The sequence below is a fragment of the Delphinapterus leucas genome, chromosome 1 (genome assembly GCF_059928025.1).
Source record: "Delphinapterus leucas isolate spDelLeu-1000000601 "Yukka" chromosome 1, BTC_Dleu_Yukka2, whole genome shotgun sequence".
Taxonomy (NCBI): Eukaryota; Metazoa; Chordata; class Mammalia; order Artiodactyla; family Monodontidae; genus Delphinapterus; species Delphinapterus leucas.
Window position 1 is genome coordinate 170,970,293 of NC_143129.1, and position 19,440 is coordinate 170,989,732.

Genomic DNA, 19,440 nt, shown 5'->3' on the forward strand with positions numbered 1-19,440 from the left:
AGCAGAGCTCTACTGAGCAAAGGTGTGCACTGAAGAGTTATATTGCTGTGCAGAGTAGAGCAATCCTCAAACAAGCAATACAGGTGGCCATTAGGCATGGACACAAATGTCACATTCTTAGTTAGGCAGAGGCACCGATCAGTCCTTATATTGTAATGACACCACTTTTGTGGGTTATTGGGAATGCTATTGACAGGTACACATCTGGATTTGTGTGCTGTTTGCTTGCTTTTCCTGGCTTCTGAGTAGACACCCAAAAGCCAAATGACATGGTACAGGAGACTTCCTAACACCTCTCGATGGTGGCTGCAATGGGGACACGGTGGTCAGCTTCCATGGTGATACTGTAGATAACATCCTCCTGTGATAAGTCTTCATGGCAGGAAACAGCTGTGTCAAGCTGCTACATCGAGGGGTGCCTCCTGAATAGCATTGCAAGTCTGGTATTTCCATGCCAGAGCTACCAACCCAAGAAACATTCATCTGGAGGAGCAGTAACAGCCTAGTTATAGTGAGGCTCAGTAATCACAGGCGGTGGAGTGGCGAGCCCACATGGGGTGATGTTTGAATCAATGGCAGGAGTTCCTTGGGACATCTTGGAAGACAGGAATGTCACATCAGGCTGGAGTTTATTGATCTCTGTGTTAACTGCCTTGAATGCTGCACTGGTTGACTGTAGCTAATGATTCTATAGCAGCTCTAACAACAGAGATGTCTCATCTCAACTCATCTCTGATCTAAGATCAATGAATATGTCTTCTGCGTCAGAATTCCTCTTTGCAGCTCTCACTCTCTAGATGAGCTCCGTGGTTGCAAGTTCATCTTATCCTGTCGTCTGAGAGAGCTAAGCTTACTTCCTGAGCTACTATCTCAGGTACTTTGGAAGTAACTCCTCCAGTAGTGCTGGAGTCTTCATTGCAATCAGCTGCTCCAAGCTGTGTACCGGACACGGTTCTGTTGACCTTGAAACATGTATTAAGAGCCAGTGGAGTAGCTCCACTCTGCAACTGTTCTTATGTTTTTGGAATCTGACTTTGGTTCCAAAGCATAGTTTTTAGTGGTGGAAAAACAGGATACCACATGAATGTCCATGAATAAGCAATAAGGGATAAAAGATTAATTTCTGGTTTTTCTAGACAATGGAATATTAGATAGCTGATTGGAAATAAATTAGATCTAAATGGTTTGTCTTAAAGGATATTGATTATAAGAACAAGTTTCAAATCAGTTTGTTTAGAACGAGCCCATATTCATAAAAAATACCATATGCTTGTATATTTGAAAGAGTTTGAAAATGTTAACGTTGGTTACTTCTAAGTTATGGGGAAGAAGAATGGGGACCTCTTTTAGAGGATTCCATACTTCTAGGGAATGGACTATTAGCTTTTACTTTATATATCTTTGGATTTCCTCACCTGTCACAAAATTAGCTGTTATTAAAATTAATGAAAGAATTTAATTTTGGTAGGGGAAAGGACTACTAAATTTTTCTTAACCTATCCTACACCATCTAATACAGTAAACATTCTATAAATATTTATGGAAGGAGATATGGGGGAGGAGGAACAGGTTAAAATATGTTTCACAGTGCTAAAAAGATAACCCTTAAAGCATTAATTGTATGATGAAGCATTGTAGAACCTCTAAATGAACAGTAGGAGGGAGGAAGAAAGAGATACTTGATTAGGCTGGCAGAATAAAATGGGAAGAAGTGAAAAAAGCAAAGTATTATAAAATAAATAATAGGCACCAATGGAAAAGATAAGATCAATATTGCAGTTACTCCAATAAATGTAAATGGGTTGAATTTACCTATCGAATGACAAAATCTTTCATACTGGGTGTAAACACTCAGGTAGGTGTTATTCACCTAACTAGATGTTGTGTACCTTTCAAAACACATAAAACAAAGTGAACCTTTAATAAAACGTGGTCTCGGGCGGCCTTGGCCTGCACTGGCTTGCAGCAGGATTTTGGTGTCCGGCCTGAGATTGAGGTTGGGCAGCGGTAGCGAGAGCACTGAATCCTAACCACTAGACCACAAGGGACCAGTGGCCTGGGACAAGGCCCTGGCCCATCAGCTGTGTAGAAATGAAGTTCCACATGGAGACGGAAAGTAGTGAAGCAAGTAAACTGTTTATTAGGAGGAAAAAGACTACAGTACGTGCGGATAGACACACGGGCGGGCTCAGAGAGAGAGTCTTGCCCTCCTGGCAGTTTGAATCACTTTTATGGGACATTTCCTCCGGGTTTCCCTTGACCAATCATCTTGCTTTGCCTGGTTCTGAGTCCGTATTTGGTACCTCTCACCATCCTCCCCTGTGTGCGTGTGCCTCTGTTAGCCAAGATGGATTCTAGTGAAGAGGCCTATGGGTAGTTGGCATCACTTACTATGAGGTGGCACCCCCTCCCTTTTTGAACTCCAAGGAACCTTTCTGTGCATGTGTAGTCGGTGAAGTCTCCTTGACTTCAAGAATGAGGAATACGTGGTCTTTTATCTCTTTTCTGGGCAGGGCCCAGCCTCCTCCATTATCCTGCTTTTATGGAGTTTCTGCTATTATGGAGTTTCTGTCCACAGGGGAGAAACTGTTCAGCCTGGGGCTCATCTATCTTCTGCCTCAGAAGGATACTATTTGCAAGCCACAAGTACCATCAAAATATTTTAGAATACACCTAGCAAGACAAGTACAAGATGTGTATGGAAAAAAGCTACAAAATTTTGGTGAATGTATTAGTTTTCTATTGCTTCAGTAATAAAGAGCCACAGACTTAGTGACTTAAATCAATCCCAACTTATTATCTTACAGTTCTGTAGGTGACACGTCTCACTGAGGTAAAGTCAAGGTGTCAGCAGGGCAGAGAGTGCATTCTTTTCGTAAACCTAGGGGAGAATCCCCAGCAGTGCTCCTTCAGGTGTTGGAGGAATTCACTTCTGAGGTCATTGGATTGAGATCTCTGTTTCCTTGGTGCTGCCAGCTGGGAGCCATCCTTAGCTCCTAGACGTCTCTCAGGGGTCCTTGTGGAGACCCCACATTTCAGAAGCAGCAATAAAATGTGGAATCCTTCTCGCGCTTTTAATCTCTCAAGTGATTAGATTAGGCCCACCCTATATAATCCAGGATAAGTGATTTCCTACCTACCTCCCAAGAAAGTAGCTTTTGTAAAAATACCTGCAAAGCAGCATTGACTTGCACAAGCAGCTCATAGGACTAATTCTCCTTACGTGGTTAGTTCATTCGATGAAAAATTATTTCAAGGCAATTGTCATGCTTTATTAACAACAATAAATATGTCTAAAATGTATCCTACTTATAAATCCCTGGAAATAAAACAGTCACCATTGTCTAATCCTTAGCACCAAGAACACTGTCCTCAGAATAGACATCTCAGACGTCATTCTGAACCTTTAGACTAACTTAAAGGTCAGCTATGAGTGCCCTCTGCATTCTGTCTCCACCTTTCTGACTTTTCCTAGCCAAAGCACGGGAGTGAAAAACGTTTTCTAAGATAATGCATTGACAGGCATCCTGTGACGTCCCGGGGAAGGCGGCCCGCCGGCCGGACATGGGTCAGGAGGAAGTGGCCAAGAAGGGTCCAGGGAGGCACAGCCCGAAGGGGAGGAAACGACCCAGTTAACATCGGCCAGGCACACAGTCCCAGAGTCAGGTGTAGCCGGCGCGAGGCCGCCTCGTTTCCACCCGGTTTCAGCCAAGAACACTAAATAGCCACAGGTTGCTACCCGGATGGAGCTGAGACTCCCCCTGCCCACCTTCCGTGCTAGGGCGCGCATGCGCATCCTGGAGGCCATTGGGCGAGGCGGAGGGTGGGGCTCGGGGTGGAGAGAGGAGGGGAGCGGCGGTTGGACGAGAGGGGAGCCACGCCCACCACGCAACGTCTCTGCGCAGGCGCGGGGCGCCAGTTTCTGGTATTTTCGACACGTCTGCCGCGCCCCCGTTCAGTTCGCTTTTGCACGTTGGACGTCGGAGGTAGGGGGCGAGAGTCAGCCGTTCAGGAGAAGCAGCGAAAAGCCTGTCTCCGTCCTTAACTTGAGAAGGAAGGCGTCCGTTGTGCCTTTATCTCCTTGAGTGAGGCGTCGACGGCCCGTGGTGGGTTTTCTGGTGACGGGGTGGCCCTGCGGTCGGCTACCTCAAGGCGAGCGTAGCCGGGCCCTGTGGGCCCCGCGGAGCGTGGACGGGGACGGTGGCGGGGCGGGAAGGCCGGCAGCAGACGGCGCCACAGCCCGGAGTTCCGTAGGCCGGGAGGCCCGTTTCTTTTTCGGCCCGAGGCTGCCCGCGCGGCTCACTTCGGGACTTCACTTGTATTTTGTTTCCTCTCGTTTGTTTTTAGGAACTGAGTTTTCGGGCAGGGGTCGTCAAAGCAAAGGAAGCTCGGAAGCTGCCGTCCGAGATGTCCAGCTACGTGAACGACCTGTGGCCGGGCTCGCCGCACAAGGCCTCCCCCTCGTCGTCGCGGTCGGGCCCGTCCAGCCGGCTGTCCTCGGCGTCCGGGAGCCGCTCTCCCCCGAGCTCTCCGTCCCGATCCATCGTCTCGACTCGGTCGTGGTCGCGGAGCCGCAGCCGCAGCCCGCCCCGGCGGAGGAGCAGGTCGAGGTCTCGCTCCCGAAGGCGCCACCGGAGGAGGTACCGGCGCTACTCGCGCTCGTACTCGCGGAGCCGCTCGCGCCCCCGCAGCCGCCGGTACCGGGAGAGGCACCACGGCTCCTCCAGGAGGTCCTACCGGTCCCTCAGCCGCCCCCGCTCCCGAGGCCGCTCGCCTTACCGGAGGGCCTACGCCTTCGCGCGGGACCGCCCTTACTACGGCTTCGGCCGCACCGTCTACCCGGAGGAGCGCAGAGGCTGGAGGGGGCGATCCCGGACCAGGTCGCGCAGCCCAACCGCATTTCGTCTGAGTGAGAAGGGTGAGTCGTCGGTCGTCGAGAGAGGCGTTAGGGGAAAGAGGAAGGACGTCAGTAGGTTAATAGTTAAAACTACACTGTAGTGGGCGCCCAGTTTTAAAATGGACGGCATGCTTTCCCCTTGGGAGTAACGCTGTGCACGTTAAATGGCTTGGTGGAGGGCGGTTCTGAGTGGAGCCTTGAAATTGTCAGGGAGTTAGTTATTTACCCACCGTGTGCTTTTACTTGTTGATCACTTAGGGATGCTTGTTTTTCTCAGCAAAATAAGTAGAGTTCTTTTTCCATCAATAGAAATATATCTTACATGTGGAAGTACCAGGTAAATGTGTAGATACTACTAGTTTAAAAGCACAAACATAGGGCTTCCCTGGTGGCGCAGTGGTTGGGAGTCCGCCTGCCAATGCAGGGGACGCGGGTTCGTGCCCTGGTCCAGGAGGATCCCACATGCTGCGGAGCGGGTGGGCCCGTGAGCCATGGCCGCTGAGCCTGCGCGTCCGGAGCCTGTGCTCCGCAGCGGGAGAGGCCACAGCAGTGAGAGGCCTGTGTACAGCAAAAAAAGCACAAACACAGTTTGTGAATTTTGAGTTTTCTGGAGAAATACTACAGGATAAATGAACACTTTCTGTTTCTTTTGTAGATCGAATGGAGCTGTTAGAAATAGCAAAAGCCAATGCCGCAAAAGCATTAGGAACAGCCAACTTTGACTTGCCAGCTAGTCTCAGAACTGTTTCTGTATCTAAAGAAACCAACCGTGGAACAGCTGTACTGAATAATGGTGCAAAGTCTGAGGTAAGTGTTTTAGATTTATCCAAACAAAATCTTCAGGAAACTACTACCAGAAAGATCTGATTAGCCATTTTTATTTGATTTGCCTTAGACTGCTTCCTGGAAAGGCTAGCTAAATATAATTTAAAATAACAGATCTGACAATACTAGATAGTCTCCCCCCGTGAAAATGGGAGACTAATGAACTTTATTTTCAGTTGACACAGTACTAATTACTTTCATAATTGTAGCTGGTACTTTGGTGATTTCTATGTAGTTACCAAGTTTTTCTAGCTAGTTTTTTACGGAGTATTTATCTGTAGCGCTCATTTGCAGCATTATGTTCCCACAAATTCTGTACTCAACATACAGTATAGTTTATCTGCTTTATTTCTGTCTTATAGAAATCATGAATGTGGTCTCCAGACATTGATGAAGAAAATCTGTTGGTAATTGATATATGCGCAAAAGCATCAGAGGTTTAACTAATTTGAAGTTTATGTTGACACACTGAAAACTTAGTTTTTTGTTGGTAGATCCCTATGCATGCTAGAATTTGGGACAGGTACTAAACTAAACAAAAGTGTACTTTGTAATGGTGGGGCATCTGATATAGATGTCCCTTTCATAATATATGCAATATATTCCAGATGTTTTGAGAGATTACAGAAGAAGAGGCCTGCTTCACTTGCAGATAAGTTTATTACAATTCTCCAGAAATGTGCAGCATAAAATTCATATCTTAAAGGTTTAAGGTAGTTAGGAATTGATAACACTCAGTTAACATAGGAAAGATGGGTTATCTCCTGTCATTCAGACCCAGATGTGGGTTTGCCTAAGTATTAGTGGTGGACAAAAAAGATCTTAGTTCAGTCGCTTTTTCAGACGGTTAGGTTCCCAACTGGATGGGCAAATGCCTTAGTTCTTTGAAACTAGGTGTTTTCTGGTATGACTTGACTTTCAAAGTTACTTGAATTTGCATCAGGGGGATACAATACTCCTTTATGGGGAAGAGTGTCTTAAGCCTATCATTGAATCAGTTTTGTTATGGGGAAAACTCAACAGAGTACTGTTATTTATTTTAGGATGTTAACTATTTGGTTACATCCAACTTGATTTGTGTCTCTACAAGTGAATTTGTAATACAGTTGGGCTGCTTTTTATACCTACAAGGGTATGGTTTTTTAAAATTTACTTTCTCTTACCTGTCTAGCTGTCGGATAAGTTAATAGAAGATGAAACAGAAAATCCCAACGAGAAGTCTTCCCAGCAAAAAAGCATAGCTTTTAGCTCTAATGTAAGTATTATCTAAGCATTGACCACTCAAAAACTGGCCTTAAACATATTTCTGTTATGTGGGTTTTTATTTTTGTTGGCTCATTGTTTTTATGCTGATAATTCGAGGCCTACTAAGCCGCTAAATAAATAGAATTAAAAAAAATTTTTTTGTATGGTTCTTACAAGTGACCAATATAATGGGCTCCTACTTTAATATCTACATTCTCAGTCTCAATATTTTGTCCTCCTTTTAATTATTCCTATTTTCCTTTTTAACTGGTAAAATATTCAAAAAACAAGTCTCAGAATATCCTGTAGTCAGAATATTTTAAAATGGGCTAAGGGCTTAATAAAATTTCAAAACTATTTTTAATACTTCACTACTGCAATAGTGACATGCCTTGCATATGTCTGATTTGATTGAATCAAGTTGCAAGTGCAGTCCGTGGCTTTGCATTTATTTGGTTGGTGTCTCTTTTAAGTTCTAGTCTTAAATGGAATTATTTAATGTATTTTGTAAAAAGCGAGTATTTTAAATATGTATAATAATATTTGTTTGGGAAGCTGACTTAAGAACTTGTTCTCTTACAGAATTCTGTAGCAAAGCCATTGCTTCAGAAATCAGCTAAAGCTACTGCTGAAGAGACCTCTTCAGGATCCCCAAAAATAGATAAGAAGAAAAGTCCATATGGACTGTGGATACCTGTTGAAAAGAACATCAATAGCTAAGGTTGCCTGAAATGCATTTTTTTTTTTTGCAAGTTTGTTTCCAGCATTATTCCATTCCTTTGAACCATTTAGTGATAATTGTTGCAATTACAGATGACAACACAGAAAGATGTAAATACTTAATATTTAAATATTAACATTTTAGATTTCTCTTGCAGATAGGAGATAGCACAAATGGACCAGAGGTTACGCACAGGTGGCATTCTTGTATATATACTTGTAAATGTTTTATATAATATGGATTGGTTATGTAGAAGTGAAATTTTTAAGACAAACAGTAATTGAACTGTTTGTATATATTTTATTAATAAATTTGTTTTTATTTTAGTTTCACTTTATTGTATATATTTTACATAATGGGTTTTTATTTAATGAAGAAGAATGAGGTGGTATCTCTTGTTTAAAGCCTTGCTAATCCCAGATCCAAATCCATGGACTGACAGCATAGGGCCCTGTGATCTTAGCTGAGAGTTTGTGAGAAATGTTGAATCTGAAATCTACCCCAGAACTGAATTAGAAGCTGATATGTAAAGTACTCCCGGTTGATGTAGATACTCATTAAAATTTGGGAAGTTTGGCCTAAGACTTAAAAGAATACTGGCATAGTGTTATCCTGGAAGAATTGAGCTTCACGGCAGGAAACTCAGCCAGAGAGGGGTTGAAACAGAATGCCTCACTGGGTTATAAAATCAGAGGTTTCGTTGCATTTTTTTCTTATTATATTTTAAAAAGTATTTATTGATTTGAAATTCTTCGTTGCTTCTTACTGTAGCTGGGAAAGACCTTAACTAAGCACATAAAAATTTAGAGATGAATGTTACACTTAACTGAAAGGTCTGGGCAGTTGGTTTAAACGTTAGCTGATTATGGATTTTTGTGGTTTTGCCTGTTAATACATTCTAGTGGATACCAAAACTAGGAGGATTTAAGCCAGTTTTAGATGGTCTCTCCAAGTGTTAATTTGACTTAATCAAATGTTTGGATTAAACATAAAATGCCAGCTTAATGAATTTATTTTGCCTATGTGCTAGGCTTTAGCAACAAAACATGTCTTGCTAGAACCTAAGCAAAAAATAAAAATCCTAGTAGATCAAAAACATGCATGAGGTTTTATTTTAGTGATGGGGGTGGGTACTATTGATTGCTTGAATGTTTCTCTTTTCTACTCCTTGGAATCTTGCCCTAATTTTGAACAGACTTTTAGTTTGGGAAAAAATGAAATAGACTTCCAATAGGCAGGGATAACAAGTTAGAGAATAGGATGAGGAGAATATTAGAGGCAAGACAAAAAACCTGGGAAAAGACAAACACCCAGAAATTAGACAATAGATGAGCAGGCTTAAGTCCTAAATTTTTAAGTAGAAGTTGACTTTAAAAAGATGGTGAAGAATCCTCAAGTGCAATGTAATACTGTATTAACTAAAGCTGTGCTGTCCAGTATTTTACCTGCATTTCCCATGAAGACAGCCACCAGCCACTGTGGCTATTGACCACTTGAGAAGTTGGCTAGTATGACTGAGGAACTGAATTTTAAGTAACCACTTACTGGAAAGTGCAGATAATAGAATACTTCTGTGGTAGAACATTGTATTGGATAAGAGCTGCTCTTAAATTTGACCCTATGAAAAATTTAAATGTACAAATTTAGACTTGGATATATACATTCCTGGACATATAATTTCTATTCCTATAGTAAAGCTATAGAACTCAAGGATTTCCTTGTAAGGGAGACTTTTGCAATGAATTGAGGACATAATGCTAAGATCATTTTCACCTTCACTTAGCTGGTAACAGAAAAGCACCTGCTTTGATTATGACCTTATGTAAGAGGTTTGGCTAGTTGCTATGGATATGTGCCACTTCTGAGATTTCACTTCTACAGTGGTCTTTTCCTTCAGCCTTGAGACTTGCCTATTTTCCCTTTATTAGTTCATTTTCTTTTTACTACCCAGTATCCTGAAAAGAATGTACACTTTCTCCATTTTTTTTTCATAATAACCCCATGAAGTCCTGTCAGTCCTTGTCTAACCTGACCTTGTCGTTTGTGTGTGGCCAGGACAACTGTGCTCAGTCTCTCCTAGGCTTTGTAACACAGAAGATAACTCGTTGTGCATATTCCCAGACTGCCTGTCATTACATAAGTGGGATGCAGTTGCCCAGGTGTGATACCACGTCATTACATAACCTGTGGACAATATAGCAAACAGGCGCTGATAGTGAGAAATTGTACCAAGAGACTAGATTTAGTGCTGTCCAATAGAAAGGAGAGCTTCAATGAAAAGTAAAAAGGTGAATTCGTTTTTTACCCCAGTAGATGTTAAAATATTTAAACATATAATGTAGAAAAGTGGTATTTTACTTTTTTTGGGTAGGTGTTGTGATTCAGTGTGTACTTTACACTTAAAGCACACCTCAATTTGCCCTAGTCACATTTCAGATGATCACTAGTGACATATGGTGGGTGGCTACCATTTTGGAAAGCACAGCCCTAGATCGTAGGTTCAGGTGTGTAATGCTTTGCTTTTTTTCTAGAGAAGCCATGATTACTGAACCAACCACAGCATGCTGTCCTTTGGTTTTCTTTGCTGAAGCACTTATTAAGCTTACCTAGCAAAATAAAACTTGTTCTTATGCGGGCTCACTTTTCACTATTTCTTCACGGAGTCCTTTCTCAAATTTTTCTGTCATTCAGGCAGATTTCCATGCATTTGTCTTCTTTTCTTTGACCTCTTCCATTATCTACAGTGGCTTTTTGTCCTTTGCCCACTGTTAGGATTCTATCCTTAGCCTACTCCCTCTACAAGCTCTTTTGCTAATTTCCTCTACTCTGTCTTTAACTACCATCTACTAACTGAAGAGTATCAATTTCTGAACTCTAGTTTCCAAAGCTTGCCTCAGCTCTTCAAAATGAACCTTTCCCATACTGGGCTAATTACAGTATTGCCTGTTTGAATTAGTGGCTTTTACCATCCACCTAGTCACCTTCAGAGTAGTCGTCAGATCATACTGACATCTGTTTTTTTGGTTGGCTATTGGGAGCACTTTTCTCCTCTGGGGAAATCCTATTTGTCCTTTAAGCCCAAGTCAGTATGATGTCTTTGAAGACCTATTAATTTTTCCTTCCCCTCCTTTTCCCTTAGTAGAAAGGTATTATTAAATGTTTCTTTGAAAATACAGGAGAAGAAAAAAACTACTGGCATGTTATTACTCTTGATAAGATTGGGCAGCATGGGTGTGTATTTGTGTCAAATTATTTTAAAAAATAAGTAAAATTACCACATCTGTTCCCATTCCCAGCAGCAATCACTGTAAATAGTATGGTGCACATCCTGGATTTTATTTCTATGCCTGTACAAACCTCTTTATATAGGTAAGAGCATCTTTTCATGTTAGATCTGTCTCATTCTGTAGTTGTATGACTGTACCACAATGTTAAAATTTCGCTATTCACAGTACACTGAATATACCTTTATTATTAGCATTTATATTACCATCTTTATAAACCCGTCATTAGCTAAATCGGAGCTTCCTACTCGTTGATCAATAAGTGTGCCCATCTTATACTGATCTCAAGCCTAGGCATGTTTTTATTCACGTAACATGGCACAATCTTCACTTTCATGGGATACTCCTGACTTCAGGTTTTCTATCCTCTGTTTCCCATAATTACTACTAAAATCGCATGTCCTAATTTTTTAGTTACAGTTGAAATAAGGTTAGAATTCCAGTTAGCCTTTAAAAAAAAAGATTGTATTATGTGTATTTTAATAATATTTTCACCAAGTGTTTTAACTTACCTTCTTCCAAGGGATATTTGCTTTTTGAAGGATGGCATATTTGTAAAATGCTACTGGAGAATCAGTCTCCCACCCTCTATGCTTGCCCCATAAATGCACCTGGGCCATGGGATACAACATGGGACAGGCAAGCACCTGCTAATTGTGACCTCTTGGAGCAGGGAGGGATTAGGTTGAATTTCCAGTGACCACTGCCTGCCTTTCACTACCTACCATAGCTTATAAGAAGAATTAGTGCCATTTTAGCAACTCACCTCTGAAGCTCCCAAGTTCAACTCCAGGTCAAGTCAAATGTATGACAGATTTCAGCATGATGATGACTTGTGTTCGTATCTAAGGATTTTAAGCCTAGCAGAGTGCACACATTAAGCACACACTTCAAACACAGAAATACGAGACATTTTTCTAAAACAAATGAATAATAAATATATGAAAATACACAGATTTGTAGAACATGTCTTTACAAATTATAAAAGGAAAGAGTCCTGATTTACTGGTACAATTTGGCAGAACAGTTCCTGAAGGGATTAGACAGCTGTTCCTCTTTCCAAGTTCTGTTTAATTTCAGCTGTGTATTTCCCATAGAATCTTTCTGCCTTCTTGTTGAATTTGGCATTCCTTTCGTTAATGTAGTCGATATCTGCATCATCATTATAGGGACGTCTCCGGCTGTATTTGTCTCGTTTCTCAATTCTTTAACGGAAACAAATATACAGAATTCAAAGCGGCATTCCTTTTTTTTTTTTATTTTTTTAATTTATTTTTGTGTTGGGGCCTCGTTGCTGTGCGCGGCCTTTTCTCTGGTTGCCGTGAGCAGGGGCTACTCTTCATTGTGGTGCACGGGCTTCTCGCTGCGGTGGCTTCTCTTGTTGCAGAGCATGGGCTCTAGGACCGCGGGCTTCAGTAGTTGTGGCTCGTGGGCTTAGTTGCTCTGCGGCATGTGGGATATTCTCGGACCAGGGATCGAACCCATGTCCCCTACGTTGGCAGGTGGATTCTTAACCACTGTGCCACCAGGGAAGTCCCTCCTTTTTGTTCTTAATAGTTAAGCCTGAAAGCAATATCTTTAGAAAGCATCCTACAAGGATATATGTTCAATGAGCATTCTTCTTGAATTTAATCTTAACAGTATCATCAGATGATCTGGTCTGAAGTTTGGGAAATTACCCGGGTTCACGCTGAAATATGAGTGGTCACATATTACGTTGAGAGAATTTTTATACGTACTCTGTAGATTCTGCCTAGTAGTTACCCCATTCAAAACACATATAAGCAACATAAGTGTCCATCGACAGATGAATGGATAAAGATGTGGCACATATAAATGGAATTCTACTCAGCCATAAAATGAAACGAAATTTGAGTTATTTGAGGTGAATGGACCTAGTGTTTGTCATACAGAGTGAAGTCAGTCAGAAAAAATACCGTATGCTAACACATATGGAATCTAAAAAAAAATGGTTCTGATGAACCTAGGGGCAGGACAGGAATAAAGACACAGATGTAGAGAATGGACTTGAGGAGGAGGGTGGGGTGGGGGGAGGGTAAGCCGGGACGAAATGAGAGAGTAGCATTGAAATACATACACTACCAAATGTAAAACAGCTAGTGGGAAGCAGCTGCATAGCACAGGGAGATGAGCTTGATGCTTTGTGACCACCTAGAGGGGTGGGAGAGCGAGGGTGGGAGGGAGACGCAAGAGGGAGGGAATATGGGATATATGTATACATATAGCTGATTCACTTTTTTATACAGCAGAAACTAACACAACATTGTAAAGCACTTATACTCCAATAAAAATGTTAAAAAAACCACACACATATAAAAGTGGTGGTGAATGGGACCATTCTTCAAACTAATAACTCAAATGTTCCTTAACTTCAGTCCAGTTGCTACACTTCAAGACCATATAGTTAATTTTGTTATTAAGCATGAATCACTACTAAAACTTTAGGCTGCATTTGTAGTACTTACTGCTTTTCCAAGTCTACGACCATCCTATCAGTTTCCTCTGTGGAAGGCACGTGTGTTCCGTGAAGAAGACTGTTAGATGTTGGGTAGAACTCCTCTCCACTGAAAAAGAGTGAAGTGGTGAGTAACACAAAAAAAGATCCTATACCTTCAGAACTGGACAATGTTTAGTGGTCAAAAGTGGAAAACTCTGAGATACTTGATTTCAAAGAAATAGAATTCAGACCAAAAAATATATATTTAAGAAATATCTACTCCTGGGACTTCCCTGGCAGTCCAGTGGTTAAAACTCCATGCTTCCACTGCAGGGGGCATGGGTTCGATCCCTGATCTGGGAACTAAGATCCTGCATGCTGTGTGGCCAAAAAATAAACCTCCAAAGCCCAAATGAGTTAGCTGAGGACCACAGGTTAATGGAATTAACGAAGTTCATACAGTAGGAGAGCTTGAGTAACATGCTCAATTGAGGGCACAATTTACAGCCCTCTCCACTATCTACACTATCACTATTAAAAGTCTTGATCTTTAGCACAGTACCTGTCTTACATAATTAGGTAAGGAGTGTAGTTTACCATTGTTTACTGTGCATGACGAAAGAAAGTATTACTGTGTCCCTTACCTGTGGATAAGGGTAATAGCAACAGTAATAATCAATGATAACAAATAATAGCCAATACATATACAGTGCTTTCTATGTGCCAAGCACTGATTGAGGGCATTGTATGAATTTATTTAATCTTGATAATAACCCTGTGAGGTGGGCACTGTTGTTATTCCCTATTTACAGATGAGAAAACAGAGAAAAATAGTGTGACACAGCTACTAAGTGGTGGAGCCGGGACCCAAGGCCAGGAAGCAAAGCTCCAGAATCAGCACTCTTAAATTCAAGGCCTTTCAGTAACATACATAATGTATGCTTTTAAATCACATCGACTTACTGCTTTTCTCTCAGTCTCTCATATGTTTCCATGTCAGGTCTGATCTGCTTTGTCAACCTATGATACTGGTGTAATTGGGCAGCAGCATAATCTGAAAAAATGAGAACCCATACTATTTTAGATGTTGGGTGGGGCATTATTAGACTTGTTAAATGGGCCATTAATAGGCCCATTCAATAAAGTAAAAGCCATTTTTACCTGAAAATCCCAGATTGGGGTTTTTCCTCCTCTTTTTCCTCTCCCATTTTTCTGCATCTTCTGCACTGATCTCGAGCAACTTCACTTTCTTATAGTCTTCCCCTCTTGCTGTACATTCCTAAAACGAGGGGAAAAAACATTAGCTTTATTGCCTTATACAATTCCTTAATTCCTTTCAAATCAAAGGCCTAAAGACTGCCATCAAGACAGTTAAATGGCCAGTTTACAAAGAAAATTGTGGAATCTGCTATATCTGTAAGAAATAATACATCTATAAAACTGACACCAAAGATAGCTGTGGGGGACACATTCGATGTCCATCAAAATCCTTTCTTGCCTCCTTTCTGGGCTCATGGCCGCCCATTTCTCAACGTCCCTTGCAGCTGCATCAGGCCAGGTGACTTGGGCTGCTCAACTGGGAACTGATACAGGAGAGACTCATGAGCTTTATCTTTTCTTATTGCTGGAGCTTTTGTTACTGTAGCTTAACCTTTTACCCTAATATCCATTGTGTGGCTGTAACTATGTGCCAGGCAGTGTTGTAAATGTCTTCCGTATTTTATTCTCAAAACTCTCTAAGGTACAGATGAGGAAACCAGAGCTGGAATGTTTAATGCTTAACTACCATGCAATATACTGCCTGAACAAAACACAATATAATATTTGAATCCACAGCTTATGAAGGTGGCAGGAGTGTACTTACTTTTTCTTTTCTTTTTCCTGCAATTCCCATTCCAAATGAGCTTTCTTAGCTTCCCAATTTGCAGGTAATTTAAGTCTTTTATCTTCCTCCACAACTTCCTGGTGATTTAATTTTCGAGCTTCATTCTACCACCAGGACACAAAGTTTGTCAGCAGAGGTATGGAAACATATCCAAATAAATGTTACCTATCTTGTATGGTAGGCCATCCAAAATGGACTTCTGGATTTTATCCTGAAAGGTAGGGAGCCACTGGAGAAGTTTGTGTGAGAGTGTGTTTGTACTGAAGAGATTTCATGTAGGGGGAAGAGAGGTAAACACCAATATCTATACCTTTACGTATTATTTTACTGCCTTCAAGGAACCATGTGGTAAAGATGGAAAGAGCAATAGTTTGGGAGTAAGAAGGCCTGAGAAATATACTGATTTGACTACTCCCTAGCTGTGTGATGTAAGCAAGTCACTTAGGATTGGATTGAAACAGCATTTCCCAAAGTATGAGTTCCACTGTACAGAGGTACTCGAGATGATTTTAGATACTACTGAATGACACAGTCACATACTGAGAAAGTGATTCCATTTCTCATTCCTTTTTTAATTCAGATTGGGTTGAAGACAAAATTTCAGTTTTAACACCTCTAAAATCACCTATCTTAACTCCTCATTTAGTCTCCCTTTAAAAACAAACAGAGGGGGCATTCCCTGGTAGCGCAGTGGTTAAGAATCTGCCCGCCAATGCAGGAGACACAGATCGAGCCCTGGTCCGGGAAGATCCCACATGCCTCGGAGCAACAAAGCCCATGTGCCACAACTACTGAGCCTGTGCTCTAGAGCCTTCGAGCCACAGCTATTGAGCCTGCGTGCCACAACTACTGAAGCCTGCACTCTAGAGCCTGCGAGCCACATCTACTGAGCCTGCGTGCACAACTACTGAAGTCCACGTGGCTAGAGCCCATGCTCCGCAACAAGAAAAGCCACTGCAATGAGAAGCCTGCACGCTGCAACAAAGAGTAGCCCCCGCTCACCACTAGAGAAAGCCCACGTGCAGCAACGATCACCCAATGCAGCCAAAAATAAAATAAAAATTTATTAAAAAAATAAAAACACTGAGCAAGTGGACAGGTGGTCACACTTACAGTATAAACCATGAAGGTGGTATGAGAAGGACTACAATCTAATTCTCCTATTATCTATGAAGTTCAGAAAGTTTTAGGTGAGTTAGTGGCAGAGTTAGGCCAAGAACCCAAATTTCCTGATTTCTAGCTGGTTTTCTTTTCTACCTATAATATTGTAATTATCTCTTTAACCACAATACCATCAGCACACTCCCCAAATAATTCCTTGTTATCAAATATCTTGTCAGTGTTCACATTTTCCTGATGGTCTCATAAGTGTTCATTATTATTTTTACAATCTGAATTGGAATTCAGACAAGTCCCACATGTTGCGATTAGTCAATATGTATGTACACCTCTTAAGGTTTATTTAATGTATAGTTTCCTTTTCCATCTTTTTTATCCATTGCTTTTTTGAGGAGTGTGAAAATGACTGTGTTGACTGTCCTATTGTTTCCCAAAGTGGCATCTGCTAGTTGCCTCCCTATAATGTCCTATAACATATTTTTTGACCCCTGTATTTTCTGTAAATTGGTCAGTAGATCTAGTGGTTTCATCCAATTCAGGTTAGATTTATTTTTTTAAAAGATTTATTTATATTTATTTATTTAATTTTATTTTTGGCTGTGTCGGGTCTTAGTTGCGGCACGCGGGATCTTTGTTGAGGCATGCAGGATCTTTCGTTGTGGTGTGCGGGCTTCTCTCTAGTTGTGGCGTGCAGGTTTTCTCTTCTCTAGTTGTGGCGTGTGGGTTTTCTCTTCTCTAGTGGCATGCGGGTTCCAGAGCACGTGGGCTCTGTAGTTTGCGGCACACGGGCTCTAGTTGAGGTGTGCGAGTTCAGTAGTTGTGGCGTGTGGGCTTAGTTGCCCTGTGGCATGTGGGATCTTAGTTCCCCGACCAGGGATTGAACCCGCGTCTCCTGCATTAAGGCAGATTCTTTACCACTGGACCACCAGGGAAGTCCCCAATTCAGGTTAGATTTATTTTTAGCAAGTCTACTTATATGAAACTGGTGCTACATACTTCTATCAGGAGACACATAATCTCTGATTTTATCCTTTTTGTGATGTTCACAGCCACTGACTGTGATCCAGTGACTCATTAAAAACTGCAAAAGGGGGATGTTTGAATTATATCATTGCTTCACACATCATCCGGCCTCCTTTTTTTTTTTTTTACAGTATTTCAAGTGAATTAAGTATGTCCCACTAGTTTTTAGATTGCGTTTTTCTGCGCAAATAGAGATAACTACCATCCTCACACATACCTCTTGTCTCCAGCTGCCTGCTGACCTCCTATCCTAATGAGGACTTTTCCTTTGCTCTTGTTCCTACTGCTCTATACCACTTCCCCCAACTCCTTTACTTGTCTAATAATATCCTACCCATTTTTCAAGCAGCTTAGTTGTCACCTTAGTCTCTAGTTGTCAGTCTTCTTCTCTGCACTTCTGAGGCACTTTGTTCCTCCCTCTAACATACCATTTACCAAGTCGTGAAGTAATTATTGGTTACGGATCTGCCTCCATAACTGGACAGCAGCCTTACCATATTTACCGCTGTATCCACACCATCTGTTGATAGTTGGCTATAGCACACTAGAGGCCATTAGGCGAGGGGCTGTTTTTGGATGAATGACGCCAACTTGCTGCGTGACAACAGACAAGTTACTTTCCATTTCTGGTCCACGGTATCCCCCTCCATGAAAAGAAAGGTTTGACAGAATCACTTGAGCTGAGAGGAGGGTGCGGGGAGAGGATGCTTAAAAAAATACCAATGTCTGTGTTTAGAAACTGATCAAATCAGACACTCTGGAAGTGAGGCCTAAGCATGTCTAGCTTTTAAAAGGTCTCAAAGTGACTTCAGTGTGATTCCAGGTTGAGAACCACCGGGACCGAACTTTCATCTAGCTCTGCAGGTCTGTCACACGCGCTGGTGCGGCTTCCTCGTCGCTCCACAAACGCGCACGGGCCTGGCCACGTGACAGGTCTCAGCTGGACTCTGGGGCGACTCACCCACTTCAGGTGCAGCTCCCGGAATTTGCGCAGTCTCTGTTCGCGCTTCTGGGCGGCCAGCTCCTCGGCCGCCGCAGGGGGCTGCTGTTCCTCCGCGCCGTCTACCGGCACCTGTGGCGGAGGACAGGCTGGAGGCGGGGCCGGTTCGGCTTCTTCCCGGACGGCCCAGGTGATTCCCCGCGGTTCCCGACAGGCCGGGCGCCCTCACCGCCGACCCCGACCCCACAGCGTCTGCGCCCCCGTCTCTGCCTCCCTGGCACTACCTCTTCGTCTAGCCGCCGTCGTCTAGCCTACACTCCCAACCGTTGGGCAAGACCAGCCCCACCCACCTCCTCTGCCTTAGCCTTTGCCGCCATCACCCGGTAGCGCTTTTTCCCCAGACTTCCTGCGACAACTTTTCCGAGTCTCCAGCTCACTTCCGTCAGCCAGCAGCCACAGGTTTCGGGACAAAGCCCCGCCCCTTTCTGCTTCTCCAGCTGAGGAACCAATCCCTTGGGCTGTATCCGATTGGGCCAGGCTTGGGCCCAGGCGCACTGAGTGGAGACACGAGGGCAGCGCGGCGGAATCGTCTGAGGAAGAGGGGTAAAAGGAAGAAAACGCCACCAAAAGTGTGAGAAAGCAACCCAGAGCACAGATTGTGCCCATCAAGTGACCAAAGTAGGCCTACAGTCACCATCACAGCATCCTATCTTAATCTTTGCGTGGCGGTACAACGCCCGGTACAACGGAAGCTCCAAGAGAACAGGATCTATTTCTGTCTTGTTCACAGCGGATTCCCTGTGCCCCGAACTGTCTGAATGAAGAAAGGAAGGAACAAATTGACTGAGGGTACTTGGGATCTCTTCCTGAAGCATCTCCGAGATGCAGAAAGATTTCTTGGATTAATGTGAGATTTTGACTTTCTTCTCAGAATTCTGCATAGGACACCATTCTTCGTATATCTGTCCATTCATTCAGTAATGAACTGTATAACCATTCTCTATTTAACTCGTCTATTCTTTGGTTCATCATCTATGAAAAAT

General features: G+C 42.6%; 2 protein-coding genes across 8 annotated transcripts; one reads left to right on the forward strand and one right to left on the reverse strand.

Annotated features, from left to right (window-relative positions):
• Positions 1-3,919: 3,919 nt before the first annotated feature.
• LOC111163337 (pre-mRNA-splicing factor SYF2-like) lies at positions 3,920-18,866 on the reverse strand. Its single transcript, XM_022551932.3, is given in 7 exon segments — positions 3,920-12,177; positions 13,459-13,557; positions 14,394-14,484; positions 14,592-14,709; positions 15,291-15,419; positions 18,419-18,529; positions 18,748-18,866. Coding segments are annotated over 7 exon segments (741 nt in total). The 5' UTR covers positions 18,775-18,866; the 3' UTR covers positions 3,920-12,011.
• On the forward strand, positions 3,947-8,020 carry RSRP1 (arginine and serine rich protein 1). Of its 7 annotated transcripts, XR_002641742.2 has the most exons (6): positions 3,947-4,106; positions 4,348-4,918; positions 5,553-5,704; positions 6,085-6,129; positions 6,331-6,977; positions 7,550-7,589. XR_002641742.2 is itself a non-coding variant. In XM_022551930.2 (5 exons), exons 2-4 carry the CDS (start codon positions 4,408-4,410, stop codon positions 6,091-6,093), a joined length of 672 nt encoding a protein of 223 aa, XP_022407638.2. In that variant the 5' UTR covers positions 3,947-4,106; positions 4,348-4,407; the 3' UTR covers positions 6,094-6,129; positions 6,894-6,977. The 7 variants fall into 7 exon arrangements, 2 of the variants coding, with proteins under 2 accessions (XP_022407638.2, XP_022407637.2); XR_002641738.2 differs by having other exon boundaries at positions 5,553-6,129; XR_002641740.2 differs by having other exon boundaries at positions 6,085-6,977.
• Positions 18,867-19,440: the final 574 nt, after the last annotated feature.